General features: G+C 43.2%; 1 protein-coding gene across 1 annotated transcript in view; it reads left to right on the top strand.

The window, feature by feature from the left end:
• Positions 1 to 315: 315 nt before the first annotated feature.
• The window catches only part of SYNE3 (spectrin repeat containing nuclear envelope family member 3), a 54,453-nt gene continuing 38,332 nt past the window's right edge, over positions 316 to 16,436 (top strand). Inside the window, 4 exon segments of the mRNA XM_036384029.1 lie at positions 316 to 416; positions 11,455 to 11,612; positions 14,588 to 14,760; positions 15,170 to 15,479. Of these exon segments, the coding sequence (XP_036239922.1) occupies positions 335 to 416; positions 11,455 to 11,612; positions 14,588 to 14,760; positions 15,170 to 15,479 (723 nt within the window). The 5' untranslated portion in view covers positions 316 to 334.

Genomic DNA, 16,436 nt, shown 5'->3' with positions numbered 1-16,436 from the left:
ACCAGCTTGTTAGTTGATGACCTGAACTAGATAGTTTCTGGGGATTATAGCTATTTAAATCTCACCTACGTTTTAAACAGTGGCAGCATGCCCTGCTCTGGGTTTCTTTTCTTTCTCTTTTTTTATTTTTTTCTGCACTGATATATCTTTAGATTGCCATCTCCTCTTTCACTCCTGCAGGCACGGGAGGAGGCAGAGAGGAAGTCCTGTGCTTCCTCTACATTAGTAAGGAGGAAGCCACTGGTTTCTCTTCGTGCCAGACTTGCTCGTGCTGCCAACTGTGCGGAATTGCTGTTCTAACGCCCAGTGAAGGACAGGCTGGATTGTGGCTGCCATGCTGGGAAGCCAGCAGGAAACTTTGATGGAATCCCCACAGACTTTCACCTACCCTTTTTACCAGATTTCCCAGGATTTTGGTAAGGTTTTTACAAGGTTACATTTATTTCATAATGTAGTGAGATGGTTGTGACAGGCAGTGTGTCTGTATCTTTTGGCTCCTAATAACTTTTGCACTCATTTTCTGCTTTGCATTAAATTTTCCAGAGACATGGAAGTGTTAAAGATATCAAGTGTCTTGAAATTTCACAGATTTGAATTCTAGTGGAAGGGGAACTAGAAGTCAGTGGCCTGCTGCAGGAGAGCCATGACAGAGGGTTCTGGCAGCAGCCAGCTGTGAAGGGTGCCAGGATCAGCCCATTCGCGCGCTTTTCTCCAGAGCCAGCCCACGCCTCCCTCCTGGCTGCTGCCACAGTGCCGGGGGAAAGGGTGGGGGCCCAAGGGTGAGGGCCCAGTGCAGTGAAATAAGGCCTGATAAATTGTTTTGTGAGCAGCAGGCCCGGATGCGGGAGCTCCTTGATGTAAGGCAGAAGAAAGGAAGCCAAAATATCCTTACAGTGTGTGCAGCAGAAGGGTTGGAGATAAGGGACAGTTGGTGAAGTTAATAGAGAGAGTCTGTTGGGAGCTGGGAGTGTGGCTGGCACTCAAGACGTGATATCAGCTTTTGCAGCCCTAAAATGTTTGCTGAACTGGGACTGCTGAGATCCCTGAAGTTTCAGTTTAATGTCGCATATATAACTGTTGAAACATGACCTGGGGGTATGCAATAAGAAAAAAAGGGGACTAAAGAAATTCAGATTTATTTTTTAACTAGGGAGCATAGTTTGCACAAACACTCTTGCTTGTGTTGTGCTCATTGAACCCAAACAAGGTCATTGGAGGCTCTGCTCTGTGGTGCTTCAGCAATTGTCCTCATCAGAGCTGAACATATTTTCCTTCAGGAAGAGGATAACTGGCTTCTCCTGTTTTATGAATCAACCTTTTGCAAGGTACCTGCTGAGCCCTGATCTGTAAATTGAAAGGGAAATACTGGAGAAAAATTTCAGTGATATGAAATGCCTTTAAAATACAGCAGGTGTTTGTGTTATCTTTAGAAGATAGCTTTGGAGACTAGTAGGGAGATATTTTTATTTCTTTTAGACCAAAGTTGAGTTTGTGCCATGATGTCTATTACTCCTTGTAGAAGAATTCTGTTATTACTCGGGTTAAACAAAGCTATAGCTTTATACCTCTTCCTTCTTTCAAGTACTTGAGAAGACGTAATGCTATGTCTACCTGTGTGTGTACCAACCCTTGGCTGATATGGACCCCTGTTGCTCTAAACGTATCTCTGTGTTAGCTCTCCGGCAGTCCCAGGGTGTCACAGACATCTTTTATGAAAAATCCTTTCCTTAGGATTTTTCCTCCTGAGAAGCTGACAGGCCTCAGGAACAAAATGTAAACAATGGTTATCTGCTGCTGTGGAATGCAACAGGGGCATCTGGGATTGGTCTCGTGTGGTTGTTTCTAATTAAAGGCCAATCACAGAATCACAGTCAGCTGGCTTGGATTCTCTGTCCAAGACAGAAGCCTTTGTTATTCATTCTTTCTTTTTCTATTCTTAGCTAGCCTTCTGACTAAATCCTTTCTTCTATTCTTTTAGTATAGATTTAATATAATATATATCATAAAATAATAAATCAAGCCTTCTGAAACATGGAGTCAGATCCTCATCTCTTCCCTCATCCTCGGACCCCTGTGAACGTTGTCACACCAGGGATATTTAGGGTGGAATTTTCAAACTTGCTGAGGAGCAGCACGCCCTGAGGCCCCCTTGGGGTCCGAACGGAGCAGGAGCCGCGGGATCTCTTCAGATGCTTGCGGGGGGGTGGAAACAGCTTTGGTCTCTTGGAATACTCCATTCCGAAAGGCAGTTGCTAGTGAATGACACGAGTGAGAAGCAGCAGCATTGGCTTTGTGCTGCTCAGCGTGGTCATTATCTGCGATCACAGATTTAACAGATTTAACAGCTTTAACAACCCTCTGGTCCCCCTGGCTGGGGGACGGCTGCCGACAAACGCGGCTCACTGCTGGCTCCTGCTGCCGGTTTGCTCCGCTTGAGGGTCGAGGAATCTCAGCAGGACGAGGTTGAGACCCCCTCTGGGTTTATAGAGCCCAGGATTTCTGTCCCGATCAGGGATAAAGGAGTGTTAACACGGCGTTCTCCTGCCCGCCGCGCAGTCCCGGCCGGCTGCAGGCCCCGTGAGGCCGAGCCCAGATGTGGCCGCGCTCCTGAGCCACAGAGTCTGGCCAGCTCCCACCGTGCGAGGGGGACAGAGACGTGGAAACTGCAACCCTTCAGGCAAAAATGAGTCACGAGAATGCAGCCTGTTTAATTCAATTCCAAAAATGTTCTCAACCACTCAAAATTAATTCATAACCCACGTTTTGCAGTGGTCTACTTTGTTTCTGGGATGAGGTTGCTGACGGTTCCAATAGTGTGTTTTGTTTGGGACATAGGCAGGCCTTGTTTGTCTGTGGGTTTCTCTGAACACAGACCAGTGCTGTTTTGCAATATAAAGCCTGATATTATCAGATTAATGCAAATACTGTTTTTAATTATGTACAGAGTGCTGACTGTTTAGGTATAGCTGTTTACTGTTTCGGTATAGCCTCCTGTATGATGCAGCATTGCAGGTGTTCATCTCTTTCAGGGGTCATTTTTCTCCTTCTTTATATAAACGGATCTTTCTGTTCCATGCAAGTTAAAATCTGCTAATTTTTCCATAACCATATGCTTTGATCCCAAGAAAATAACTCTTAATCAACAGCTTTAGTATCTAAAATTAGTATTGTCCTACTTGCTACTTTTTTTCCAATTCCATAAGTCTCACTTTCACTGTATAAATATATCATTAGCATAACTGAACTGATAATGTTTTGAAAGATATATCTGAGAAATCTTGTTTTGGAGAGTTAGTCCTTCAGCTGTTCTAAATGGGACAAAAGACCTGTGCCCTTAGAGCATTCTTGCAAAATACTTGCAAGTTTCTAAGAAATATTTCTGGTACATACTTGACTCTAAAGATTTATGAGTTTAAAAGCCATGTGCTTATTGCTCCAAGTTACACACTCAGAGGTGAAATAGTCAAATGATAGTAAAAAAATATTTTAACACTGTAAGGGGAAAAAATTGCACGTTTAAAACCCCCCAGATCCAAATGTGGAAACAGCAATGCGTAATAGGAAAGAATACAGACTTGCAGACAGATTGACATCCTGCTGCCCTGAGCATTCATATTACAACTGTGGACCACTTCAGAACAGAGGGTTCCTGAAGAAGGTGAATTATCCCACCTCTGGTATGGCTCCTTGCCTGGAAGTGCCTCTCTCTCACACCAACTGGCTATGGAATCACAGGGCTCCTACCCAGGGTGTCCCACCACAGCCTGTTGGTCAGTGCAGTGATTCCCCTTTCCTGGTGTGAGGTCCAGCCTCTGCTGAGGCCACATGCTCCAGCTGGGCTTGATGGTCTCTTTCTGAGTATCTCTGCTTCCAGGGTGAGGGGCATGGGCAGTGGAAGCACTGCAGCTTGCACAGAGCAGCGGCAATGCAGCTGAAGACTGTGACAGCCTTTTCTTCCCTCCAGCACTCCATGTCCCTAAGTACACACTGATGCCTTCTTTCATTGCCAAACCCCTTCCAACTTGTCCTCTGTAATCTCTTTGGGACAGAGGTATTATCCTTTTAACTGTGGGGCACTTCTGTTCAGCCAGGGTGCTGTGACAGCTCACTGGTCCTATGTGGCTTAACACTCTGGAGTCCTGATTGTGGCACTGGCCCTTGGGAGCTGCCGTGTGACAAACTGCACTCAAACAGGGAGAGCTGTTCCCAGCTAGCCAGGGAAGATGGGCAATTTCTCATTAGGGTCATGATGCCAAACCAACGCTAAGCAGCACAGCTGGGGTATGAAGGATTGCCTGGAAGAGTTACTTGGGAATAGTCTGCAGATGCAAAACTAATTTGCAAAGTATATTTGGCAAATAGAGATAACCACACCTCTAAGAAAATGAGGTTGTCTGTACACAATAATATGATCAGCAAAAGAGAAATGATTTATCAGGTATATTATTCACTCTAGATTGTTCACTGATCTCTGGCAAGGAGCAGATACCACAGGGGTTTATTATCAGTATATCAGTGCTGAGACTGGTGCCCAGTACTGAGGAATCATACAGTCCTGTGGAGGACAAGTGGGAGATAATTGAATACATAAATTCTAGTCTCCAGAGACTGTGAAACTAATGCTGTTGGCTTGCAGGGCGTTTTTGTTGGCTGACTGATGGTAAAACTTAGGGAGTTGACAAAAGTTGAAACCAAATCTACTCGAGAACTTGTCTCCAGCTGCTCAAGATGCAGATTGCTGGTAAACCCACAGATATTTCCTGGGTAATCTCCCCATCAGATTCCCTGGACCTGAAGAATCCTTCCTGAAGCTGTAGAGCAGAGGTGTTAAACCTGTGATTTCCCAGACTAAAGTGTCTGTGAATGGTAACTAGGAAAATGAAGGCTCTTGTCATTAAGTTTAAAGTCACTAAAAAGATATCTGCTTCTCAGCAGACACTTGAAGTGGTACAGATTAGAAGAGGCTGAAAATCACCCTCTGCAGCATTTATTAACAGAATCTTCGACTTTGTTCTTGTCCTTTCAAGTATTTCCTTATTGCTCAGAGGCAAGAAACAAAGTGTCTTTGAACCCAAATTGTTATCTGTAAAAGGGATAGGATAGCCTTACTTTCCAGGAGGGCTGACTGAATAAACGCTCTAAAGACTGTTTATAACTCAATAATGTGGGGATAGAAAAGCAAAATCTAAACCAGACAGCTGTCTAATGCAGATGCTCTGTCTCCTTGATGGTGAAAAAAAGTTGTAGACCAGAACTAAACCCTTCACTTTACTTATCTAATGGAATCATGGAAGACCAACCTGTCTCCTAGAGTGACCTGGAAATGCAGAAGTTTGTGTGTGAAATGTATGGAATGGGGAGAGACTTGTAATTAAGAGTCCTCACTTACTATTTTTTCTTCCAAATGACTTGAAGATTGAAATAAAAATGCTGTGAGCAGATCTATTGTTTAGCATTCCCTGGAAGGGAAGATGGCCCCAGGACTCAATTCTGCCTTACGTGTATGCTATGATTCCATTCGAGTATAAAACTATTTTTAAATTTCAATCCCTTTTTTTTTGAGAAAATGGTTTCTTAGACCTGGGAATTATATATTTTTCCCAGCAATCTTAGGAAAAAAAAAGATATCCCACTTGTACTGGTTCTCACCATAGTCTGAAATCAGTTTTTAAGCAAATAGCTGAAAAAAAATCAGGCATTTTCTGAGAGTTAGCCTGCACAGAACATGTCTCTGCTTTTCAGGTTTTGGTAACAAAGAGAATATTGTCAGGTGTGACTGTGTTGTGGCAGAATGCCTTGCATTAGCCATAGGTTTCCTGTGGATTGTTTTGTAAGGGAGAGGAAGAGGCTATGATATGGATGAGTGCTGTCTGTACTCAGAGTGTTGCATTCCTTGGATGAAGGGGATGCTTGTAATGAGGATATGGATGTGTTTATTCCAAAAACCCCCCTATTCACAGTCTAGCTTGTTAATTAGGACAAACAATTGCTGACTGTCATAAACATTCACTACCAGTAACACAGGAGAGGGAGGGCTGTGTTGGAAGATGACCAAAGTGATAGGATTATGTTTTGAGCCTCTCAAAGATTATGCTGGAAATAACTGCACCTTTTATTTGAAACCTTGAGAGCTTCTGCACCTACTCAGGCAGGTTAGCTGGGCTCTGCATGGGTGCAGCTGCTGTCCTGGAGGCTTTCAGGAAGGCTGGTAAGGCTGGCTGCATTCAAAATTCACAGCAGCTCCTCCTGGAGTAGACCAAGAATATTCAACTTTGGAAAGGCTGTGGTCAATGCTCTGTGGTCTGTGCCAGGTCCTGACCTCTGCTCCAGTCTGAAGCAGACAGAGCTCCCAGCTCTGTGCCTCCTCAGAGCTCCCTTTATAGTATCTAGGGAAGCTGAAAAGTTACTAAATTGTCCCAGATACAATTCCCAGAACCAAAATTGCTTCCACACTCATACATTTGTCTAAAATTTGATACAGTTCAGTGGGCTTTTTTTTTTTCCACATTCAATCCCAGAACCAAATGAAAAGGGTTATGAAAAGTTTGAAGTATTTCAATAATTGGAAAATAGTCTCCCTAATGGTGAGTGGTTTGAATTTTCCTGGAGCATTTTTGTACTTTTGTTTTTTTAAGAACTGGGTTCTGGAAACCAGTCAAGTAGTACATGAGTATAAGAATCCAAGACATATTGAAACAATTTTAAAGCCTGTGTTCTATAAATGTAGGGCTTAAAAGAATGTGTAAAATGGGAGTGGTTGTAAGAAATGCTTTAAGAGATTTAAATTAAAAAAAAAAAAAAACAAACACCAAAAAGATGGAACCCCCAGTGTGACTGGCAGAGAGAAAATAGTTGATTAGAAAATATTGCAAAATAATAGGACAATCCTAAAACTTGCAAAATAACTTTAAAAGCTCTCAGTAGTGTATTACAAATATTAAATAAGTCTTGCCATGTCCCAGAAGAGTTATCAGATGCACTGGCATGGCTCCTGCAGTGGCTGTACTTAAGAACTGCTCAGAGAAATTGCCCAGTGAGTGCCACGTGGGTCACATGAGGAGTGACCTCTGCCTGTGTCTGTGTCAGGGTCTGCAGTGGAAACCCAGAGATGTCCCTGGCTCCCAGGGCTATGAGGCAGGGCAGTCAGCTACTTCATCTATCTGCTCCTTCAGCAAGATGGTTCCAAGAAGCTGAAACAAAGCTGCCTCTGCATCTCTTCAGCACAGCCCAGCCCAGTTGGAGCAGATTTTAAAAGCAAAACCCAGCTTGCTGTTGCTTTGGATCTCACTAATTCATGCTGTGGTGTTCAGCCTGTGGGAGAGCTGGGGGTACAGTGTGTGTGCCCCCCAGCATCCTTCCAGCTGCCCCTTCCTTCTCCAGGATTTTGGGGAGAGGTGGTAGGAGTACTCTGACTTCCCTCCTTGCTAAATGGTTTTGTGCTTGGCTGAGAGAGGGGAGAGGAGTGATGCTGACTTGAGACAAGGGTGGGCTGTGTCAGGTGTTCACCTTTCCCTCCTCCAAAGGTGCAGCTATGGAACAGCCTCAGACAAAGCAGAGCAAGCCCTGGTTGTGCTGTGGGTGTGCAGTGGATCTGGCAGGGTTGGGCAAAGGCTGAGGCATCGTCCCTCTGTGGCACTGAAATGTGGTGTGCCTACCCAGACACTGCCAAGAGGTGTTCTGGGGGTCACAGGGGTGATTCAGGGAAAGCAAGAAGAGTAGTGTTGTGGGACAAGGTCAACTACAGGTTTCTGCAGGTAATCTGCCTTACATTTTCCTGTTCCTAAAATGTGCTTTTTGTAACCTGTGGAGATGCTGCAGGAGCTGTCCTGGGTCAGTTCTGTTTAACACCCTGAAATACACTTCTTCATTACCTCTGCCAAGAAACCTGTTCCTGCATCTGGACAAATAAACCTTGGTTTTGCTCATCATCTCATTATCTATGCCAGAATTTCTTACACACAGTTATTGCCCTAATTTAGTAACATGTATAGAGATGCCAAGTGATTTCTACAGCGTAAATGTGCTTTCCCCAGTATGAATTAATACACTGATTCAAGTGGCATTAAATGGAAAGAGGTTTTAAACAGCTGGATGTGTTTGAAAATAACTGTGAGAAAAACAGTTTTGGACAGATTGCTCAGAGGATCTCACTGGTGATTAAGGGAAGACTTTCCATGGCACAGTGGGTCCCAGAGGCTGAGCCTGGGACAGGGGCTGTTGTACCACTGTACAGGTGGCCCTAATGGTCTGCTGCTCTTACAGGTTGGTGTGTGAATGATGGCTTTGCCCAGCTCCACAGCTTAGCTCTGTGGCTCCAGGAGCCACTGTGTCTCCTTTGTCCTTTTTGTGCTGATCAGGGTCCAGAACTATTGCTTAATTTCATCTCCAGAAGTATTGCTCAATCTTTTAGTTCCAATGATGCAAGAGAAATGGGGTGAATGCTCTTGAATGGTTAACTTTTATCCACTAATCATTAGTCCCAGCTTTAGAAGAACTTGCAGAGGAGTTACAGATCTTGCCATATCTCAAATAGACAGCAGTTGTTCTTCCTCCCAAGCAGAGAGTAAGTCAGAAATCATACTTTTACCTTGCAGATATAAACCATGCTGTTAGTGCTTGGGAAGGGTTCCAGAGCAAAAGTCAGGCACTGTAGCTGATAGCATCAGCCAGCATCTGGCTGCCTTGCACAGAGGGAGGACAGGAGGTCTCAAAAGGCAGCCCAAACCCATGTCAGATATTGCAGGTTGTAACCACTATGAAATCCACATGGGCATTGAGTCCATGCTAAATTTAGTCATCTTTGTGGTACTAGATACAGGAATTAGTTGGTCAAAATCAGTCAATGATATTTTATTGCCTGTAGTTGGAGTAGCAAAGTGTTTCTCTTCCTTTGCAAGCTGGTGCTCTTAATACTGAAATAACTTTTTTTGTGGTTTCCTGTGTTGACTGCTTACGTGGATTGACTGTGTGTGGGTTGGGGGAGGCTGTGTTACTGTGAGGTTTTGACAGAAATTCCTTGTGTTCAGAGAGCAGCAGCATGAGGGCAGAATGTGAGTGGGGTTTTCTTCCTGTTGGATGACAACAGGTTTTCCACTGCTTCTTAACCATGTTAGATTGCCCTCAACTTTATGTAAAAAATAGGACTAGGATAACATTATGTTCTGTATTGGCTACTCCGTGACTGGAGTACTGAAGCCAGTTTTAAATATGATATGGATGTTGCCAGGAATAGAAACCTCTCCTAGGAAATGAATGCCACTTCTCGTCAGGGTCTATCCAGCAAATGCCCTGTGAGGTTTTGTTTCACAATAGCATAATTTGGAACCACCACAGCTCATACTTCAGCATTCAGAAACTGTTTGCCTGGAAATGTATGTATGTATGTATGTAACTAGGGGAGTTTTAGAGGACAGTCCCTCTACAACTGCCAGATATAGTGAGAAATGTTCATGTGAAAATGAGTTGGTTTTTCAGCTGTGATGAGATGTGTGCTCTTTTCCAAGAACTGGATTACTGTAGTTCAGAAATGTCAGTTCTGAACCAGTCATAGTTGGAGAAGGACACAGCTATCTAGCAATCCACTGAAAATAACATTACTCCATTAGCTGCCTTCCTCTTTAGCACTGTTGTGATGTAAGTCAATGATTTTAGATTTAATTATATATCCTGTCATGTTTTTTATATTGGAGAGAGGGAGTAGCTGCCCCATGCCACACCACCCTCGCTAAATCCAGTACATCCTGTTTTATTTTTAAAAACTTCTTAAGGTGAGGTCACTCTTTCTAAAGCTACTCTCAGGTTCTGAGAGCTACAGCCTTAGATTCTGTCCTGTCTGACAGGTCTCACTTAGGTAGGAATTCCATCTTTCATGAAAATGCAACTCTGCTGGTCTGCACAGGAGCTCTGACCCCATCCTCTGCTCCAGCTCTCCCCATGGGTGGTGTAGTAGCTGCTCTGCAGTTCTTTTGTTCTGTTCTGGGACCTGTTGAGTAGGAAGCCTGCTGACAGCCAGGAAGCAACAGATCAGACTGTTGTGAATGCTGACATTTTCTTTTCTCTGGTCCAATGTGGAAGAAAACTGACTGGGAGCTGCAGGGAAGGACCTAATATTGCATGAATCCTTTTACCTCATGGAGAGGAACATTGGCAGGATGGTGGGGAGCTTTCTGCTTGTGAGCAGATGATGGCTCTCTCTTGCAAAGACTGAGCTGCTGAGAGCTATGGTGGTTGCAAAGCACCATTGGCCTAGCTTCACCAGGAGCCATGCTCTGCCTCTCACACTGAGCACTTCTTCCACATGAATTGTTTCATGGAAGCTGAGGAGCTCTGTGGAACTGAATTCTGCACAACAAACTTGGGCTCAGTAATTAAGTCTCAAACTTTGTCCTGAAAAAAGTCTTTCAATGATGAATAACGAAGAGGAAGAATATTTTATTTTCCACAAAACACTGGCTGCTTGGCTGGCAGTAGTTGTAGGATGTGATCCAAACCCATTGAATGGCAGTGGCTCTCATTCTGTTCACTTCGGTGGAGCTGACCTACAGGGTGCTCTGTTATGGCTCATCCTTATTAGTGGAGTTTAGTCCAGCAGTCCTAGGGGTGAGCCTAGGATGGCTCTGCTCTATTGTACAGGCACAAAGGAGCCTGTCTGGGCAGTGGAGAGCTTGTGCTCTAAACAGAGCAACCAAGCATCACACGTTCCTGCTGATTGGGAATGGGCAGCAGGAGAGAGGGAGAGCAAAATTAAAAGCTTGGAGCCTGGTATGGAGTAAAAGAGATGGCAAAAGAAGACATCCACCAGGGCTGATAATCCCCTGCGAAGTCTTGTTTGTGGTTTGTCTTGGAAGTTGCTGGCCAGTTCCCATTGCCTGTGTATCCCAGACTCACTGCATGTGCATTCAGGTAACCTCTGCATGGTCTCAGCAGAAGTTAACTGAGAGTCTAAGCAGCTGATCCTGTTCTCAGCAGCTTTAACACCTCTACAACAGCACTTTATACACCTCTAAGTTAAGCATGTGCCAAAGTACTTCATTACTCTGGTGTCAGGTGCTCAGTACATGAGCCTGGAAGGGCATTGGAGGAGTTTTACACCAACATGGCTCTGGGAAGAAACAGAAGGTGTTTGTGTTTGGTGTAGCTAATCTGGAATACACACAAACACCAAATTAATCTCATTTAAAAGCTTTGAATTAAGTCTGTTTATTGTAAAGGATCCTCCCACAGTTCTCCACCTTCTTTTTGTTTCCTGGTGTATTTTCATTTGGGAAAGCTGCACTGTGGATATGTTCTCTGTGCTCAACTGAACAGCGATCCTGCTGCAGCTTTTGGTATTACTGTTCAAAAAGGAAAGCCACAATATCATTAGCTTCTCTCCCTTTCTCCTTTGGATTGCCTTTCATTCCTGCTCAGATCTTACCCAAAACCTGCTTACCTCCCTGTTTCCTGTCCTTTCAGCTTCCTCAAATGCGATGACTCAGCAGCTCCAGGATGAATTTGACAGCAGCGTGGAGAATGCAGAAGCTTGGATGAAGGCCATCCAAGAGAGACTGAGGATCAATGACAACACCAAAGGACCTCGATCTGCCCTGGAAGCCAGACTGAGAGAGACTGAGGTAAGGGAAGGCAATGGGATTCAGAGGTGGCTCTCACTCAGGAGTTTTCCATCAGGATATTGTCAGCTGCCCCTGCTTGTTGGAGCATTGGGCCTGTGTGGATAGGTTCACATCAGTATTCTTTTAAATTTTCTATTTGCAAATTGTTTACAGATGTAGAAAAAGAGGATGGCAATTTGCTGTCACTGGCTTCCAAGATTTTCAGATTGATTTGGAACACGAGCAGCAGGTTTGGCAGGTTAAAATGTTTACACTCTCCTCAAGCCTGGAACAATTTGGTTGCAAATTGGTTGCAATTTGGTTGCAATTTGGTTGCTGGTTGTCTGCAAATTACCATAGTAATTTGCAGACAACCAGCATGTAGTATAAAAGAATCAGATCATGTTAGTGTTCCACCCCCTCCAGGACTCTGGCACTGATAGAAAAAGATTGCAGTGTCCTGGTAATGGGCTGTTTTAGAGTAATTCATTTGTCCTTTTCCATAACCCTGATGATAACAGGGTTTACAGATCCCCTTTATGATCTGTTCAATGAAAAGGTAAAAGTTCTCTTTTTTTTCCTGGTTTTACTTAATCTATTTTATAACTCTTCTCAGTGAGATCCTGTTGCAGATTGTGCCTGCTCTCTTACAATGATTTCACATTCATTAACTTCAGTTTCATTAGATGTTATCTAGGTCTTGTAATCTCAGAGAAGGAAACACTCCTGTTTGTCCCATTTGTACCATTGGAGGGAGTGGTGATCTTTCTATGACTAACATTTAAACTATTTTTATACTTTTATTACCTATAATTCCAAGTAATCTGTTCTTTAATTTAAATGGCAAGATCTTTCCCATTGTTGCTTACCCCAAAGCCTCTCCTTTTGTGTGTCTACTTATATTTGGTCTTCCTCTTCTGAAGTGTAACAAAAAAGTTGCAGGCTTACATGGATGATGAGGTAGTTTGCAGTGATGTCTTCAGCCTTTTTCCTTAACGGTGGTTTATTGGAGGATGGATCTTGCCTGTGGCATAATACAGAGACTGTTCATGGAGTGATGGATGGTGGCTAGACTTGCATGTCAGTCATAAAAATCTGAAGCATTTTGTCTTGGTCTATAGTTTTATTTTTCTAACCTTAAATTATTTTCACCCTTTTCTTTTGTCTGGAAAGCTATAATGTGTACAGTCTCAAGAAACACACAAGAGACACAGGAACTCGAGTAGAAGAGTGGTAGTTTGGCAAAGGGGGAACATTCATGGCAGAGATAACAAATTATAGGGTCTAAAGATTTGTGGTGATGTGATATGGCCTGAACTGCTGAAGCCTGTTTACTTCTGTGGGCTTTACAGGAAGTCTGTAACATGCAAAAAGTCATATTAAGAATTCTTTCAACTCACACTTTGGAGATTCATCATTCTAAAGATTGACAAGTTCTTTCTTCCTGTGTATACCTTAACCCCGTCCTGCTCCTTCATCCTGCCTCCCTTCTGGGCCTGGCTTCTGTCTCCAGCTCAGATGTCCTCATGATGTGCTCACTGCTTCACCTATTGGCTGTGTTCAAATCCACTGTTTGGTTTTCAGTTCTTTTTTTGCACCTGGCTTGCCAGATTTTTTTCATGCTTCCTTCCTGTGGTTTATTTTCTGTTAATTTGTTAATGAAAATGTCAGCCAATGAGACAAGTCATGTAAAAAACAGATTTGAAAAAGAAAAATTACTGTACAGCCACTGCTTTCTCTCTAGCTGTTGTTTGCTTCTAATTGTTGGAAAATATCAGGCTTAGTATACAGCTTTAGTCTTACACTTTACCCGTTGGATGATAGCTGTGGCTTGTATTTTCTTGCTTTGCCCTGCCCTTTGCCGTGCTTCCCTGGATTGTGTTAATCACACCTTTCTTAGTAAATAATTTCTGCAAACAACTGTTGATACATCACAGGCAGGTGTGCTGCCTACATGCCAAAAGAACAGGCTTTGCTCTTCCCAGAATGTGGGGCTGGAGATCCAAAGGCCTTTTACTTGTCTCACCTTTGCAATAACTGACATAATCAAATCCCATAGGCCTAATTTTTAACAAAAGTAATTGCTGATTTTGGAAATCTTGGTGTTTTCATTGTAGAAGCCTTTTTCTTCAAACTGGAAAGTCTTCAGTTTGCCAGGAGTTTATGGAAGAGCAGCAAGAAAAGCTAATTTGATAGTATCAGAAGTTTGGATAAAGTAATGTTGAAAGGTGACATCTGAATTGGGGGATGATTAATCTGTTAAATTATACAGAACTTGTGCTGATTTTTCCATCTCTGGATACTTAAAATTAGATGACTCCACTTTCAGTTCCTGGCATTCCTATTTGTGTAAGATACACATTTTCACCAATTCATAACTTAACAATTTAGGGTTGAAGCAAAATTTGGTTGCAGGCAGAAAATTCCACTAGTTTCTCTTGGCTTCTTTTCTAAACCAACCTTTATTTGCTCTAGAAAGCCTTTTTAATATGCTTCATGATTTCTTATAGTATAGCTTAAAATGGAGAGGTTGCAGTGTAGCCTGTGGAGGTTGCCTCTTTGTGCTTTGGCAGGTGGGGAAGAGCAGCTGGCCTGTGGCAACACAGTGGTGTAACCTTATAACAGCAATGGAAACACAGCCACAGCCATTTCATAGAGGATGGTCTGGTTTTTTAGCTACCTTAAATGTTTTTCAACTGCTGTGTGGTATTCAATTAGATTCAGTTCTTTATGATGTTTAAGAATAAACATTATTTTCCTTTCAGAAGAAACTGCAGCAGGGAGTTAGGTGGGAAGAGTTAATTGTCTGTGCTGTAGAGAAATGTTTCCATCCCATGGTAGTGTCGTGTTAACAACTGGACTCAGTGATTGTGAGGGTCTTTTCCAACCTAGATGATTCTATGAGTTCATGATTCCTGGGTAAAAACAAAGTTAACATTTCATCAATTATCCTTGTTTTCTTTCCATGCTTTCAGTGTAATTTGTTTTTCTCACAGAAAATACGTGCCCTGGAACCAGAAGGCAGCTTGAAAATGGACTTGATTCTTGTGAAGGCAGATGCTGCTCTTCGCAGCATCAGTGAGGAGAAGAAGCATGAGGTACTCTCTAAACTGAAAGACATTAAAGCCTTGTGGGAAGAGACAGCCATATACATCACTCATTGTCACAGGTAAGACAAACAATCTTGGCTGTGTTGAGGCAGCTCTTTCCTCCAGTGTTTTCATAAAGTGCTTCCTGCTTCTCTCTGCTCCCTGGATTGTAGATAGCAATTCCCTGCTAATCCCAGTCCCATGAGCATTTTGTGGGGAGAAAGGATCAGTGAAACCTCAGTGCTCTGCCTTCACAACCTGGCCCACCCACCCCATGGTCTGCAGTGATGAGTTTGGTCAGGACCTTGTACAGAATATTTCCTCCCCAAAGCAGAGAGGACCTGGGAAGTGAACCCAAACCCTGAGAAGTCAGAGCAAGTTAAAACTGCTGAGAACCTTGTGCACTGCTTTGAAGGCCTTTTGAAATTGTTGGTCTCCACTGCTCCCATCATCGTTTCATCTAACTCCTCTCTCTTCTCTCCCCAACAGCCGCATTGAGTGGGTCTGGCTGCACTGGAGTGAGTACCTGAAAGCCCAGAATGAGTTTTACACATGGATTCACAACATGAGGGTCACCTTGGAGCCTGACATTGAGTTACAGCTTGGCTTAAAGGAGAAGCAGTGGCAGCTGAGCCATGCTCAGGTTTTGCAGAGTGATGTCCTAAATCAGTCAGTCCTGCTGGAAAGGCTGCTGGAGGAAGCTGCTTCATTGTTCAGCAGGATAGGTGACCCCAGCGTTGATGAGGATGCTCAGAAGAAAATGAGAGTGGAATATGAAGGAATCAGGCAAGAAGCTCAGGTACACTTATAAAGAGTGGGAGGTGTTCAAATTCCTCCCAACTATAGTGCTGTATGCTACCTGCCCCTTGAGTGATGGGGTTTACCTGGTAGGGATGCAAAAGGAAGCAGAGCTGAGGATCCCTGTGCTTTCAGTCAATGGACTGTTTGAAACAATTGTCAGGTCCCAAGATGAGCTGTTCTCCTGGGGTCATGTTAATTGGGATGCTCTTACATGGTGCTTTATAGTGTGTTGCTGTAAAGTAACTGCAGGCTGCTTGCTGTGACCTAGTGAATATTGCTTTAGGTCATCTCTGTATAAAGTTTGAATTGTTCCTCATCTTTCAGCACATTAGTGGTTCATGTATAACCAGATGCAGAGTACCCATGCCAGGAGCCAGGGAATATTACATGGACACAGCCTTGCTGGAGGAAGTAGGATTAGTTGAGACCCAGGACTGCCCTCCCTGCCTGCAGAACTGGGAAACAAAGAGGTGGGAGTCAGCTCTGGCCCAACACTTTGCTCAGTGGCCACTTCCACTATCTGAAAGATTTTCATGCACACAGATACTAATTCTTGCCCAATACTAATCTTCCAGCTTGAACAGTTGTCAGATAGGCTGGTGTAAGATATCCTGCTTCATCTTTTAATACTAGTGATTTCCTTTCACCCTATTTTTGCGTAGAGATTTCAGAAAATGCTTGTACTTTTCACTTCTAAAACTCAAATAATGACAGGATTAGACCATGTGATATGGCTGAGGGGCAGACATCTGTGAATAGGCAGAAGAATTCAATTTCTTACTAATCAAATCAATAGAAATACTTAAAGGGGTATTTTAAATATATATATATATATAGAGAGACACATCTATACCAAACTTATAGAAATTAAAACCTAGTTTTTGTTCATTCCAGAATTTCATAGGCTGGAATTACCTGGTACAAATAATTTTCATTACATTGGTTCTGCTATCTG

Source organism: Molothrus ater, chromosome 6, assembly GCF_012460135.2.
Source record: "Molothrus ater isolate BHLD 08-10-18 breed brown headed cowbird chromosome 6, BPBGC_Mater_1.1, whole genome shotgun sequence".
Classification (NCBI taxonomy): Eukaryota; Metazoa; Chordata; class Aves; order Passeriformes; family Icteridae; genus Molothrus; species Molothrus ater.
This window is presented reverse-complemented; position numbering and strand designations above follow the sequence as displayed.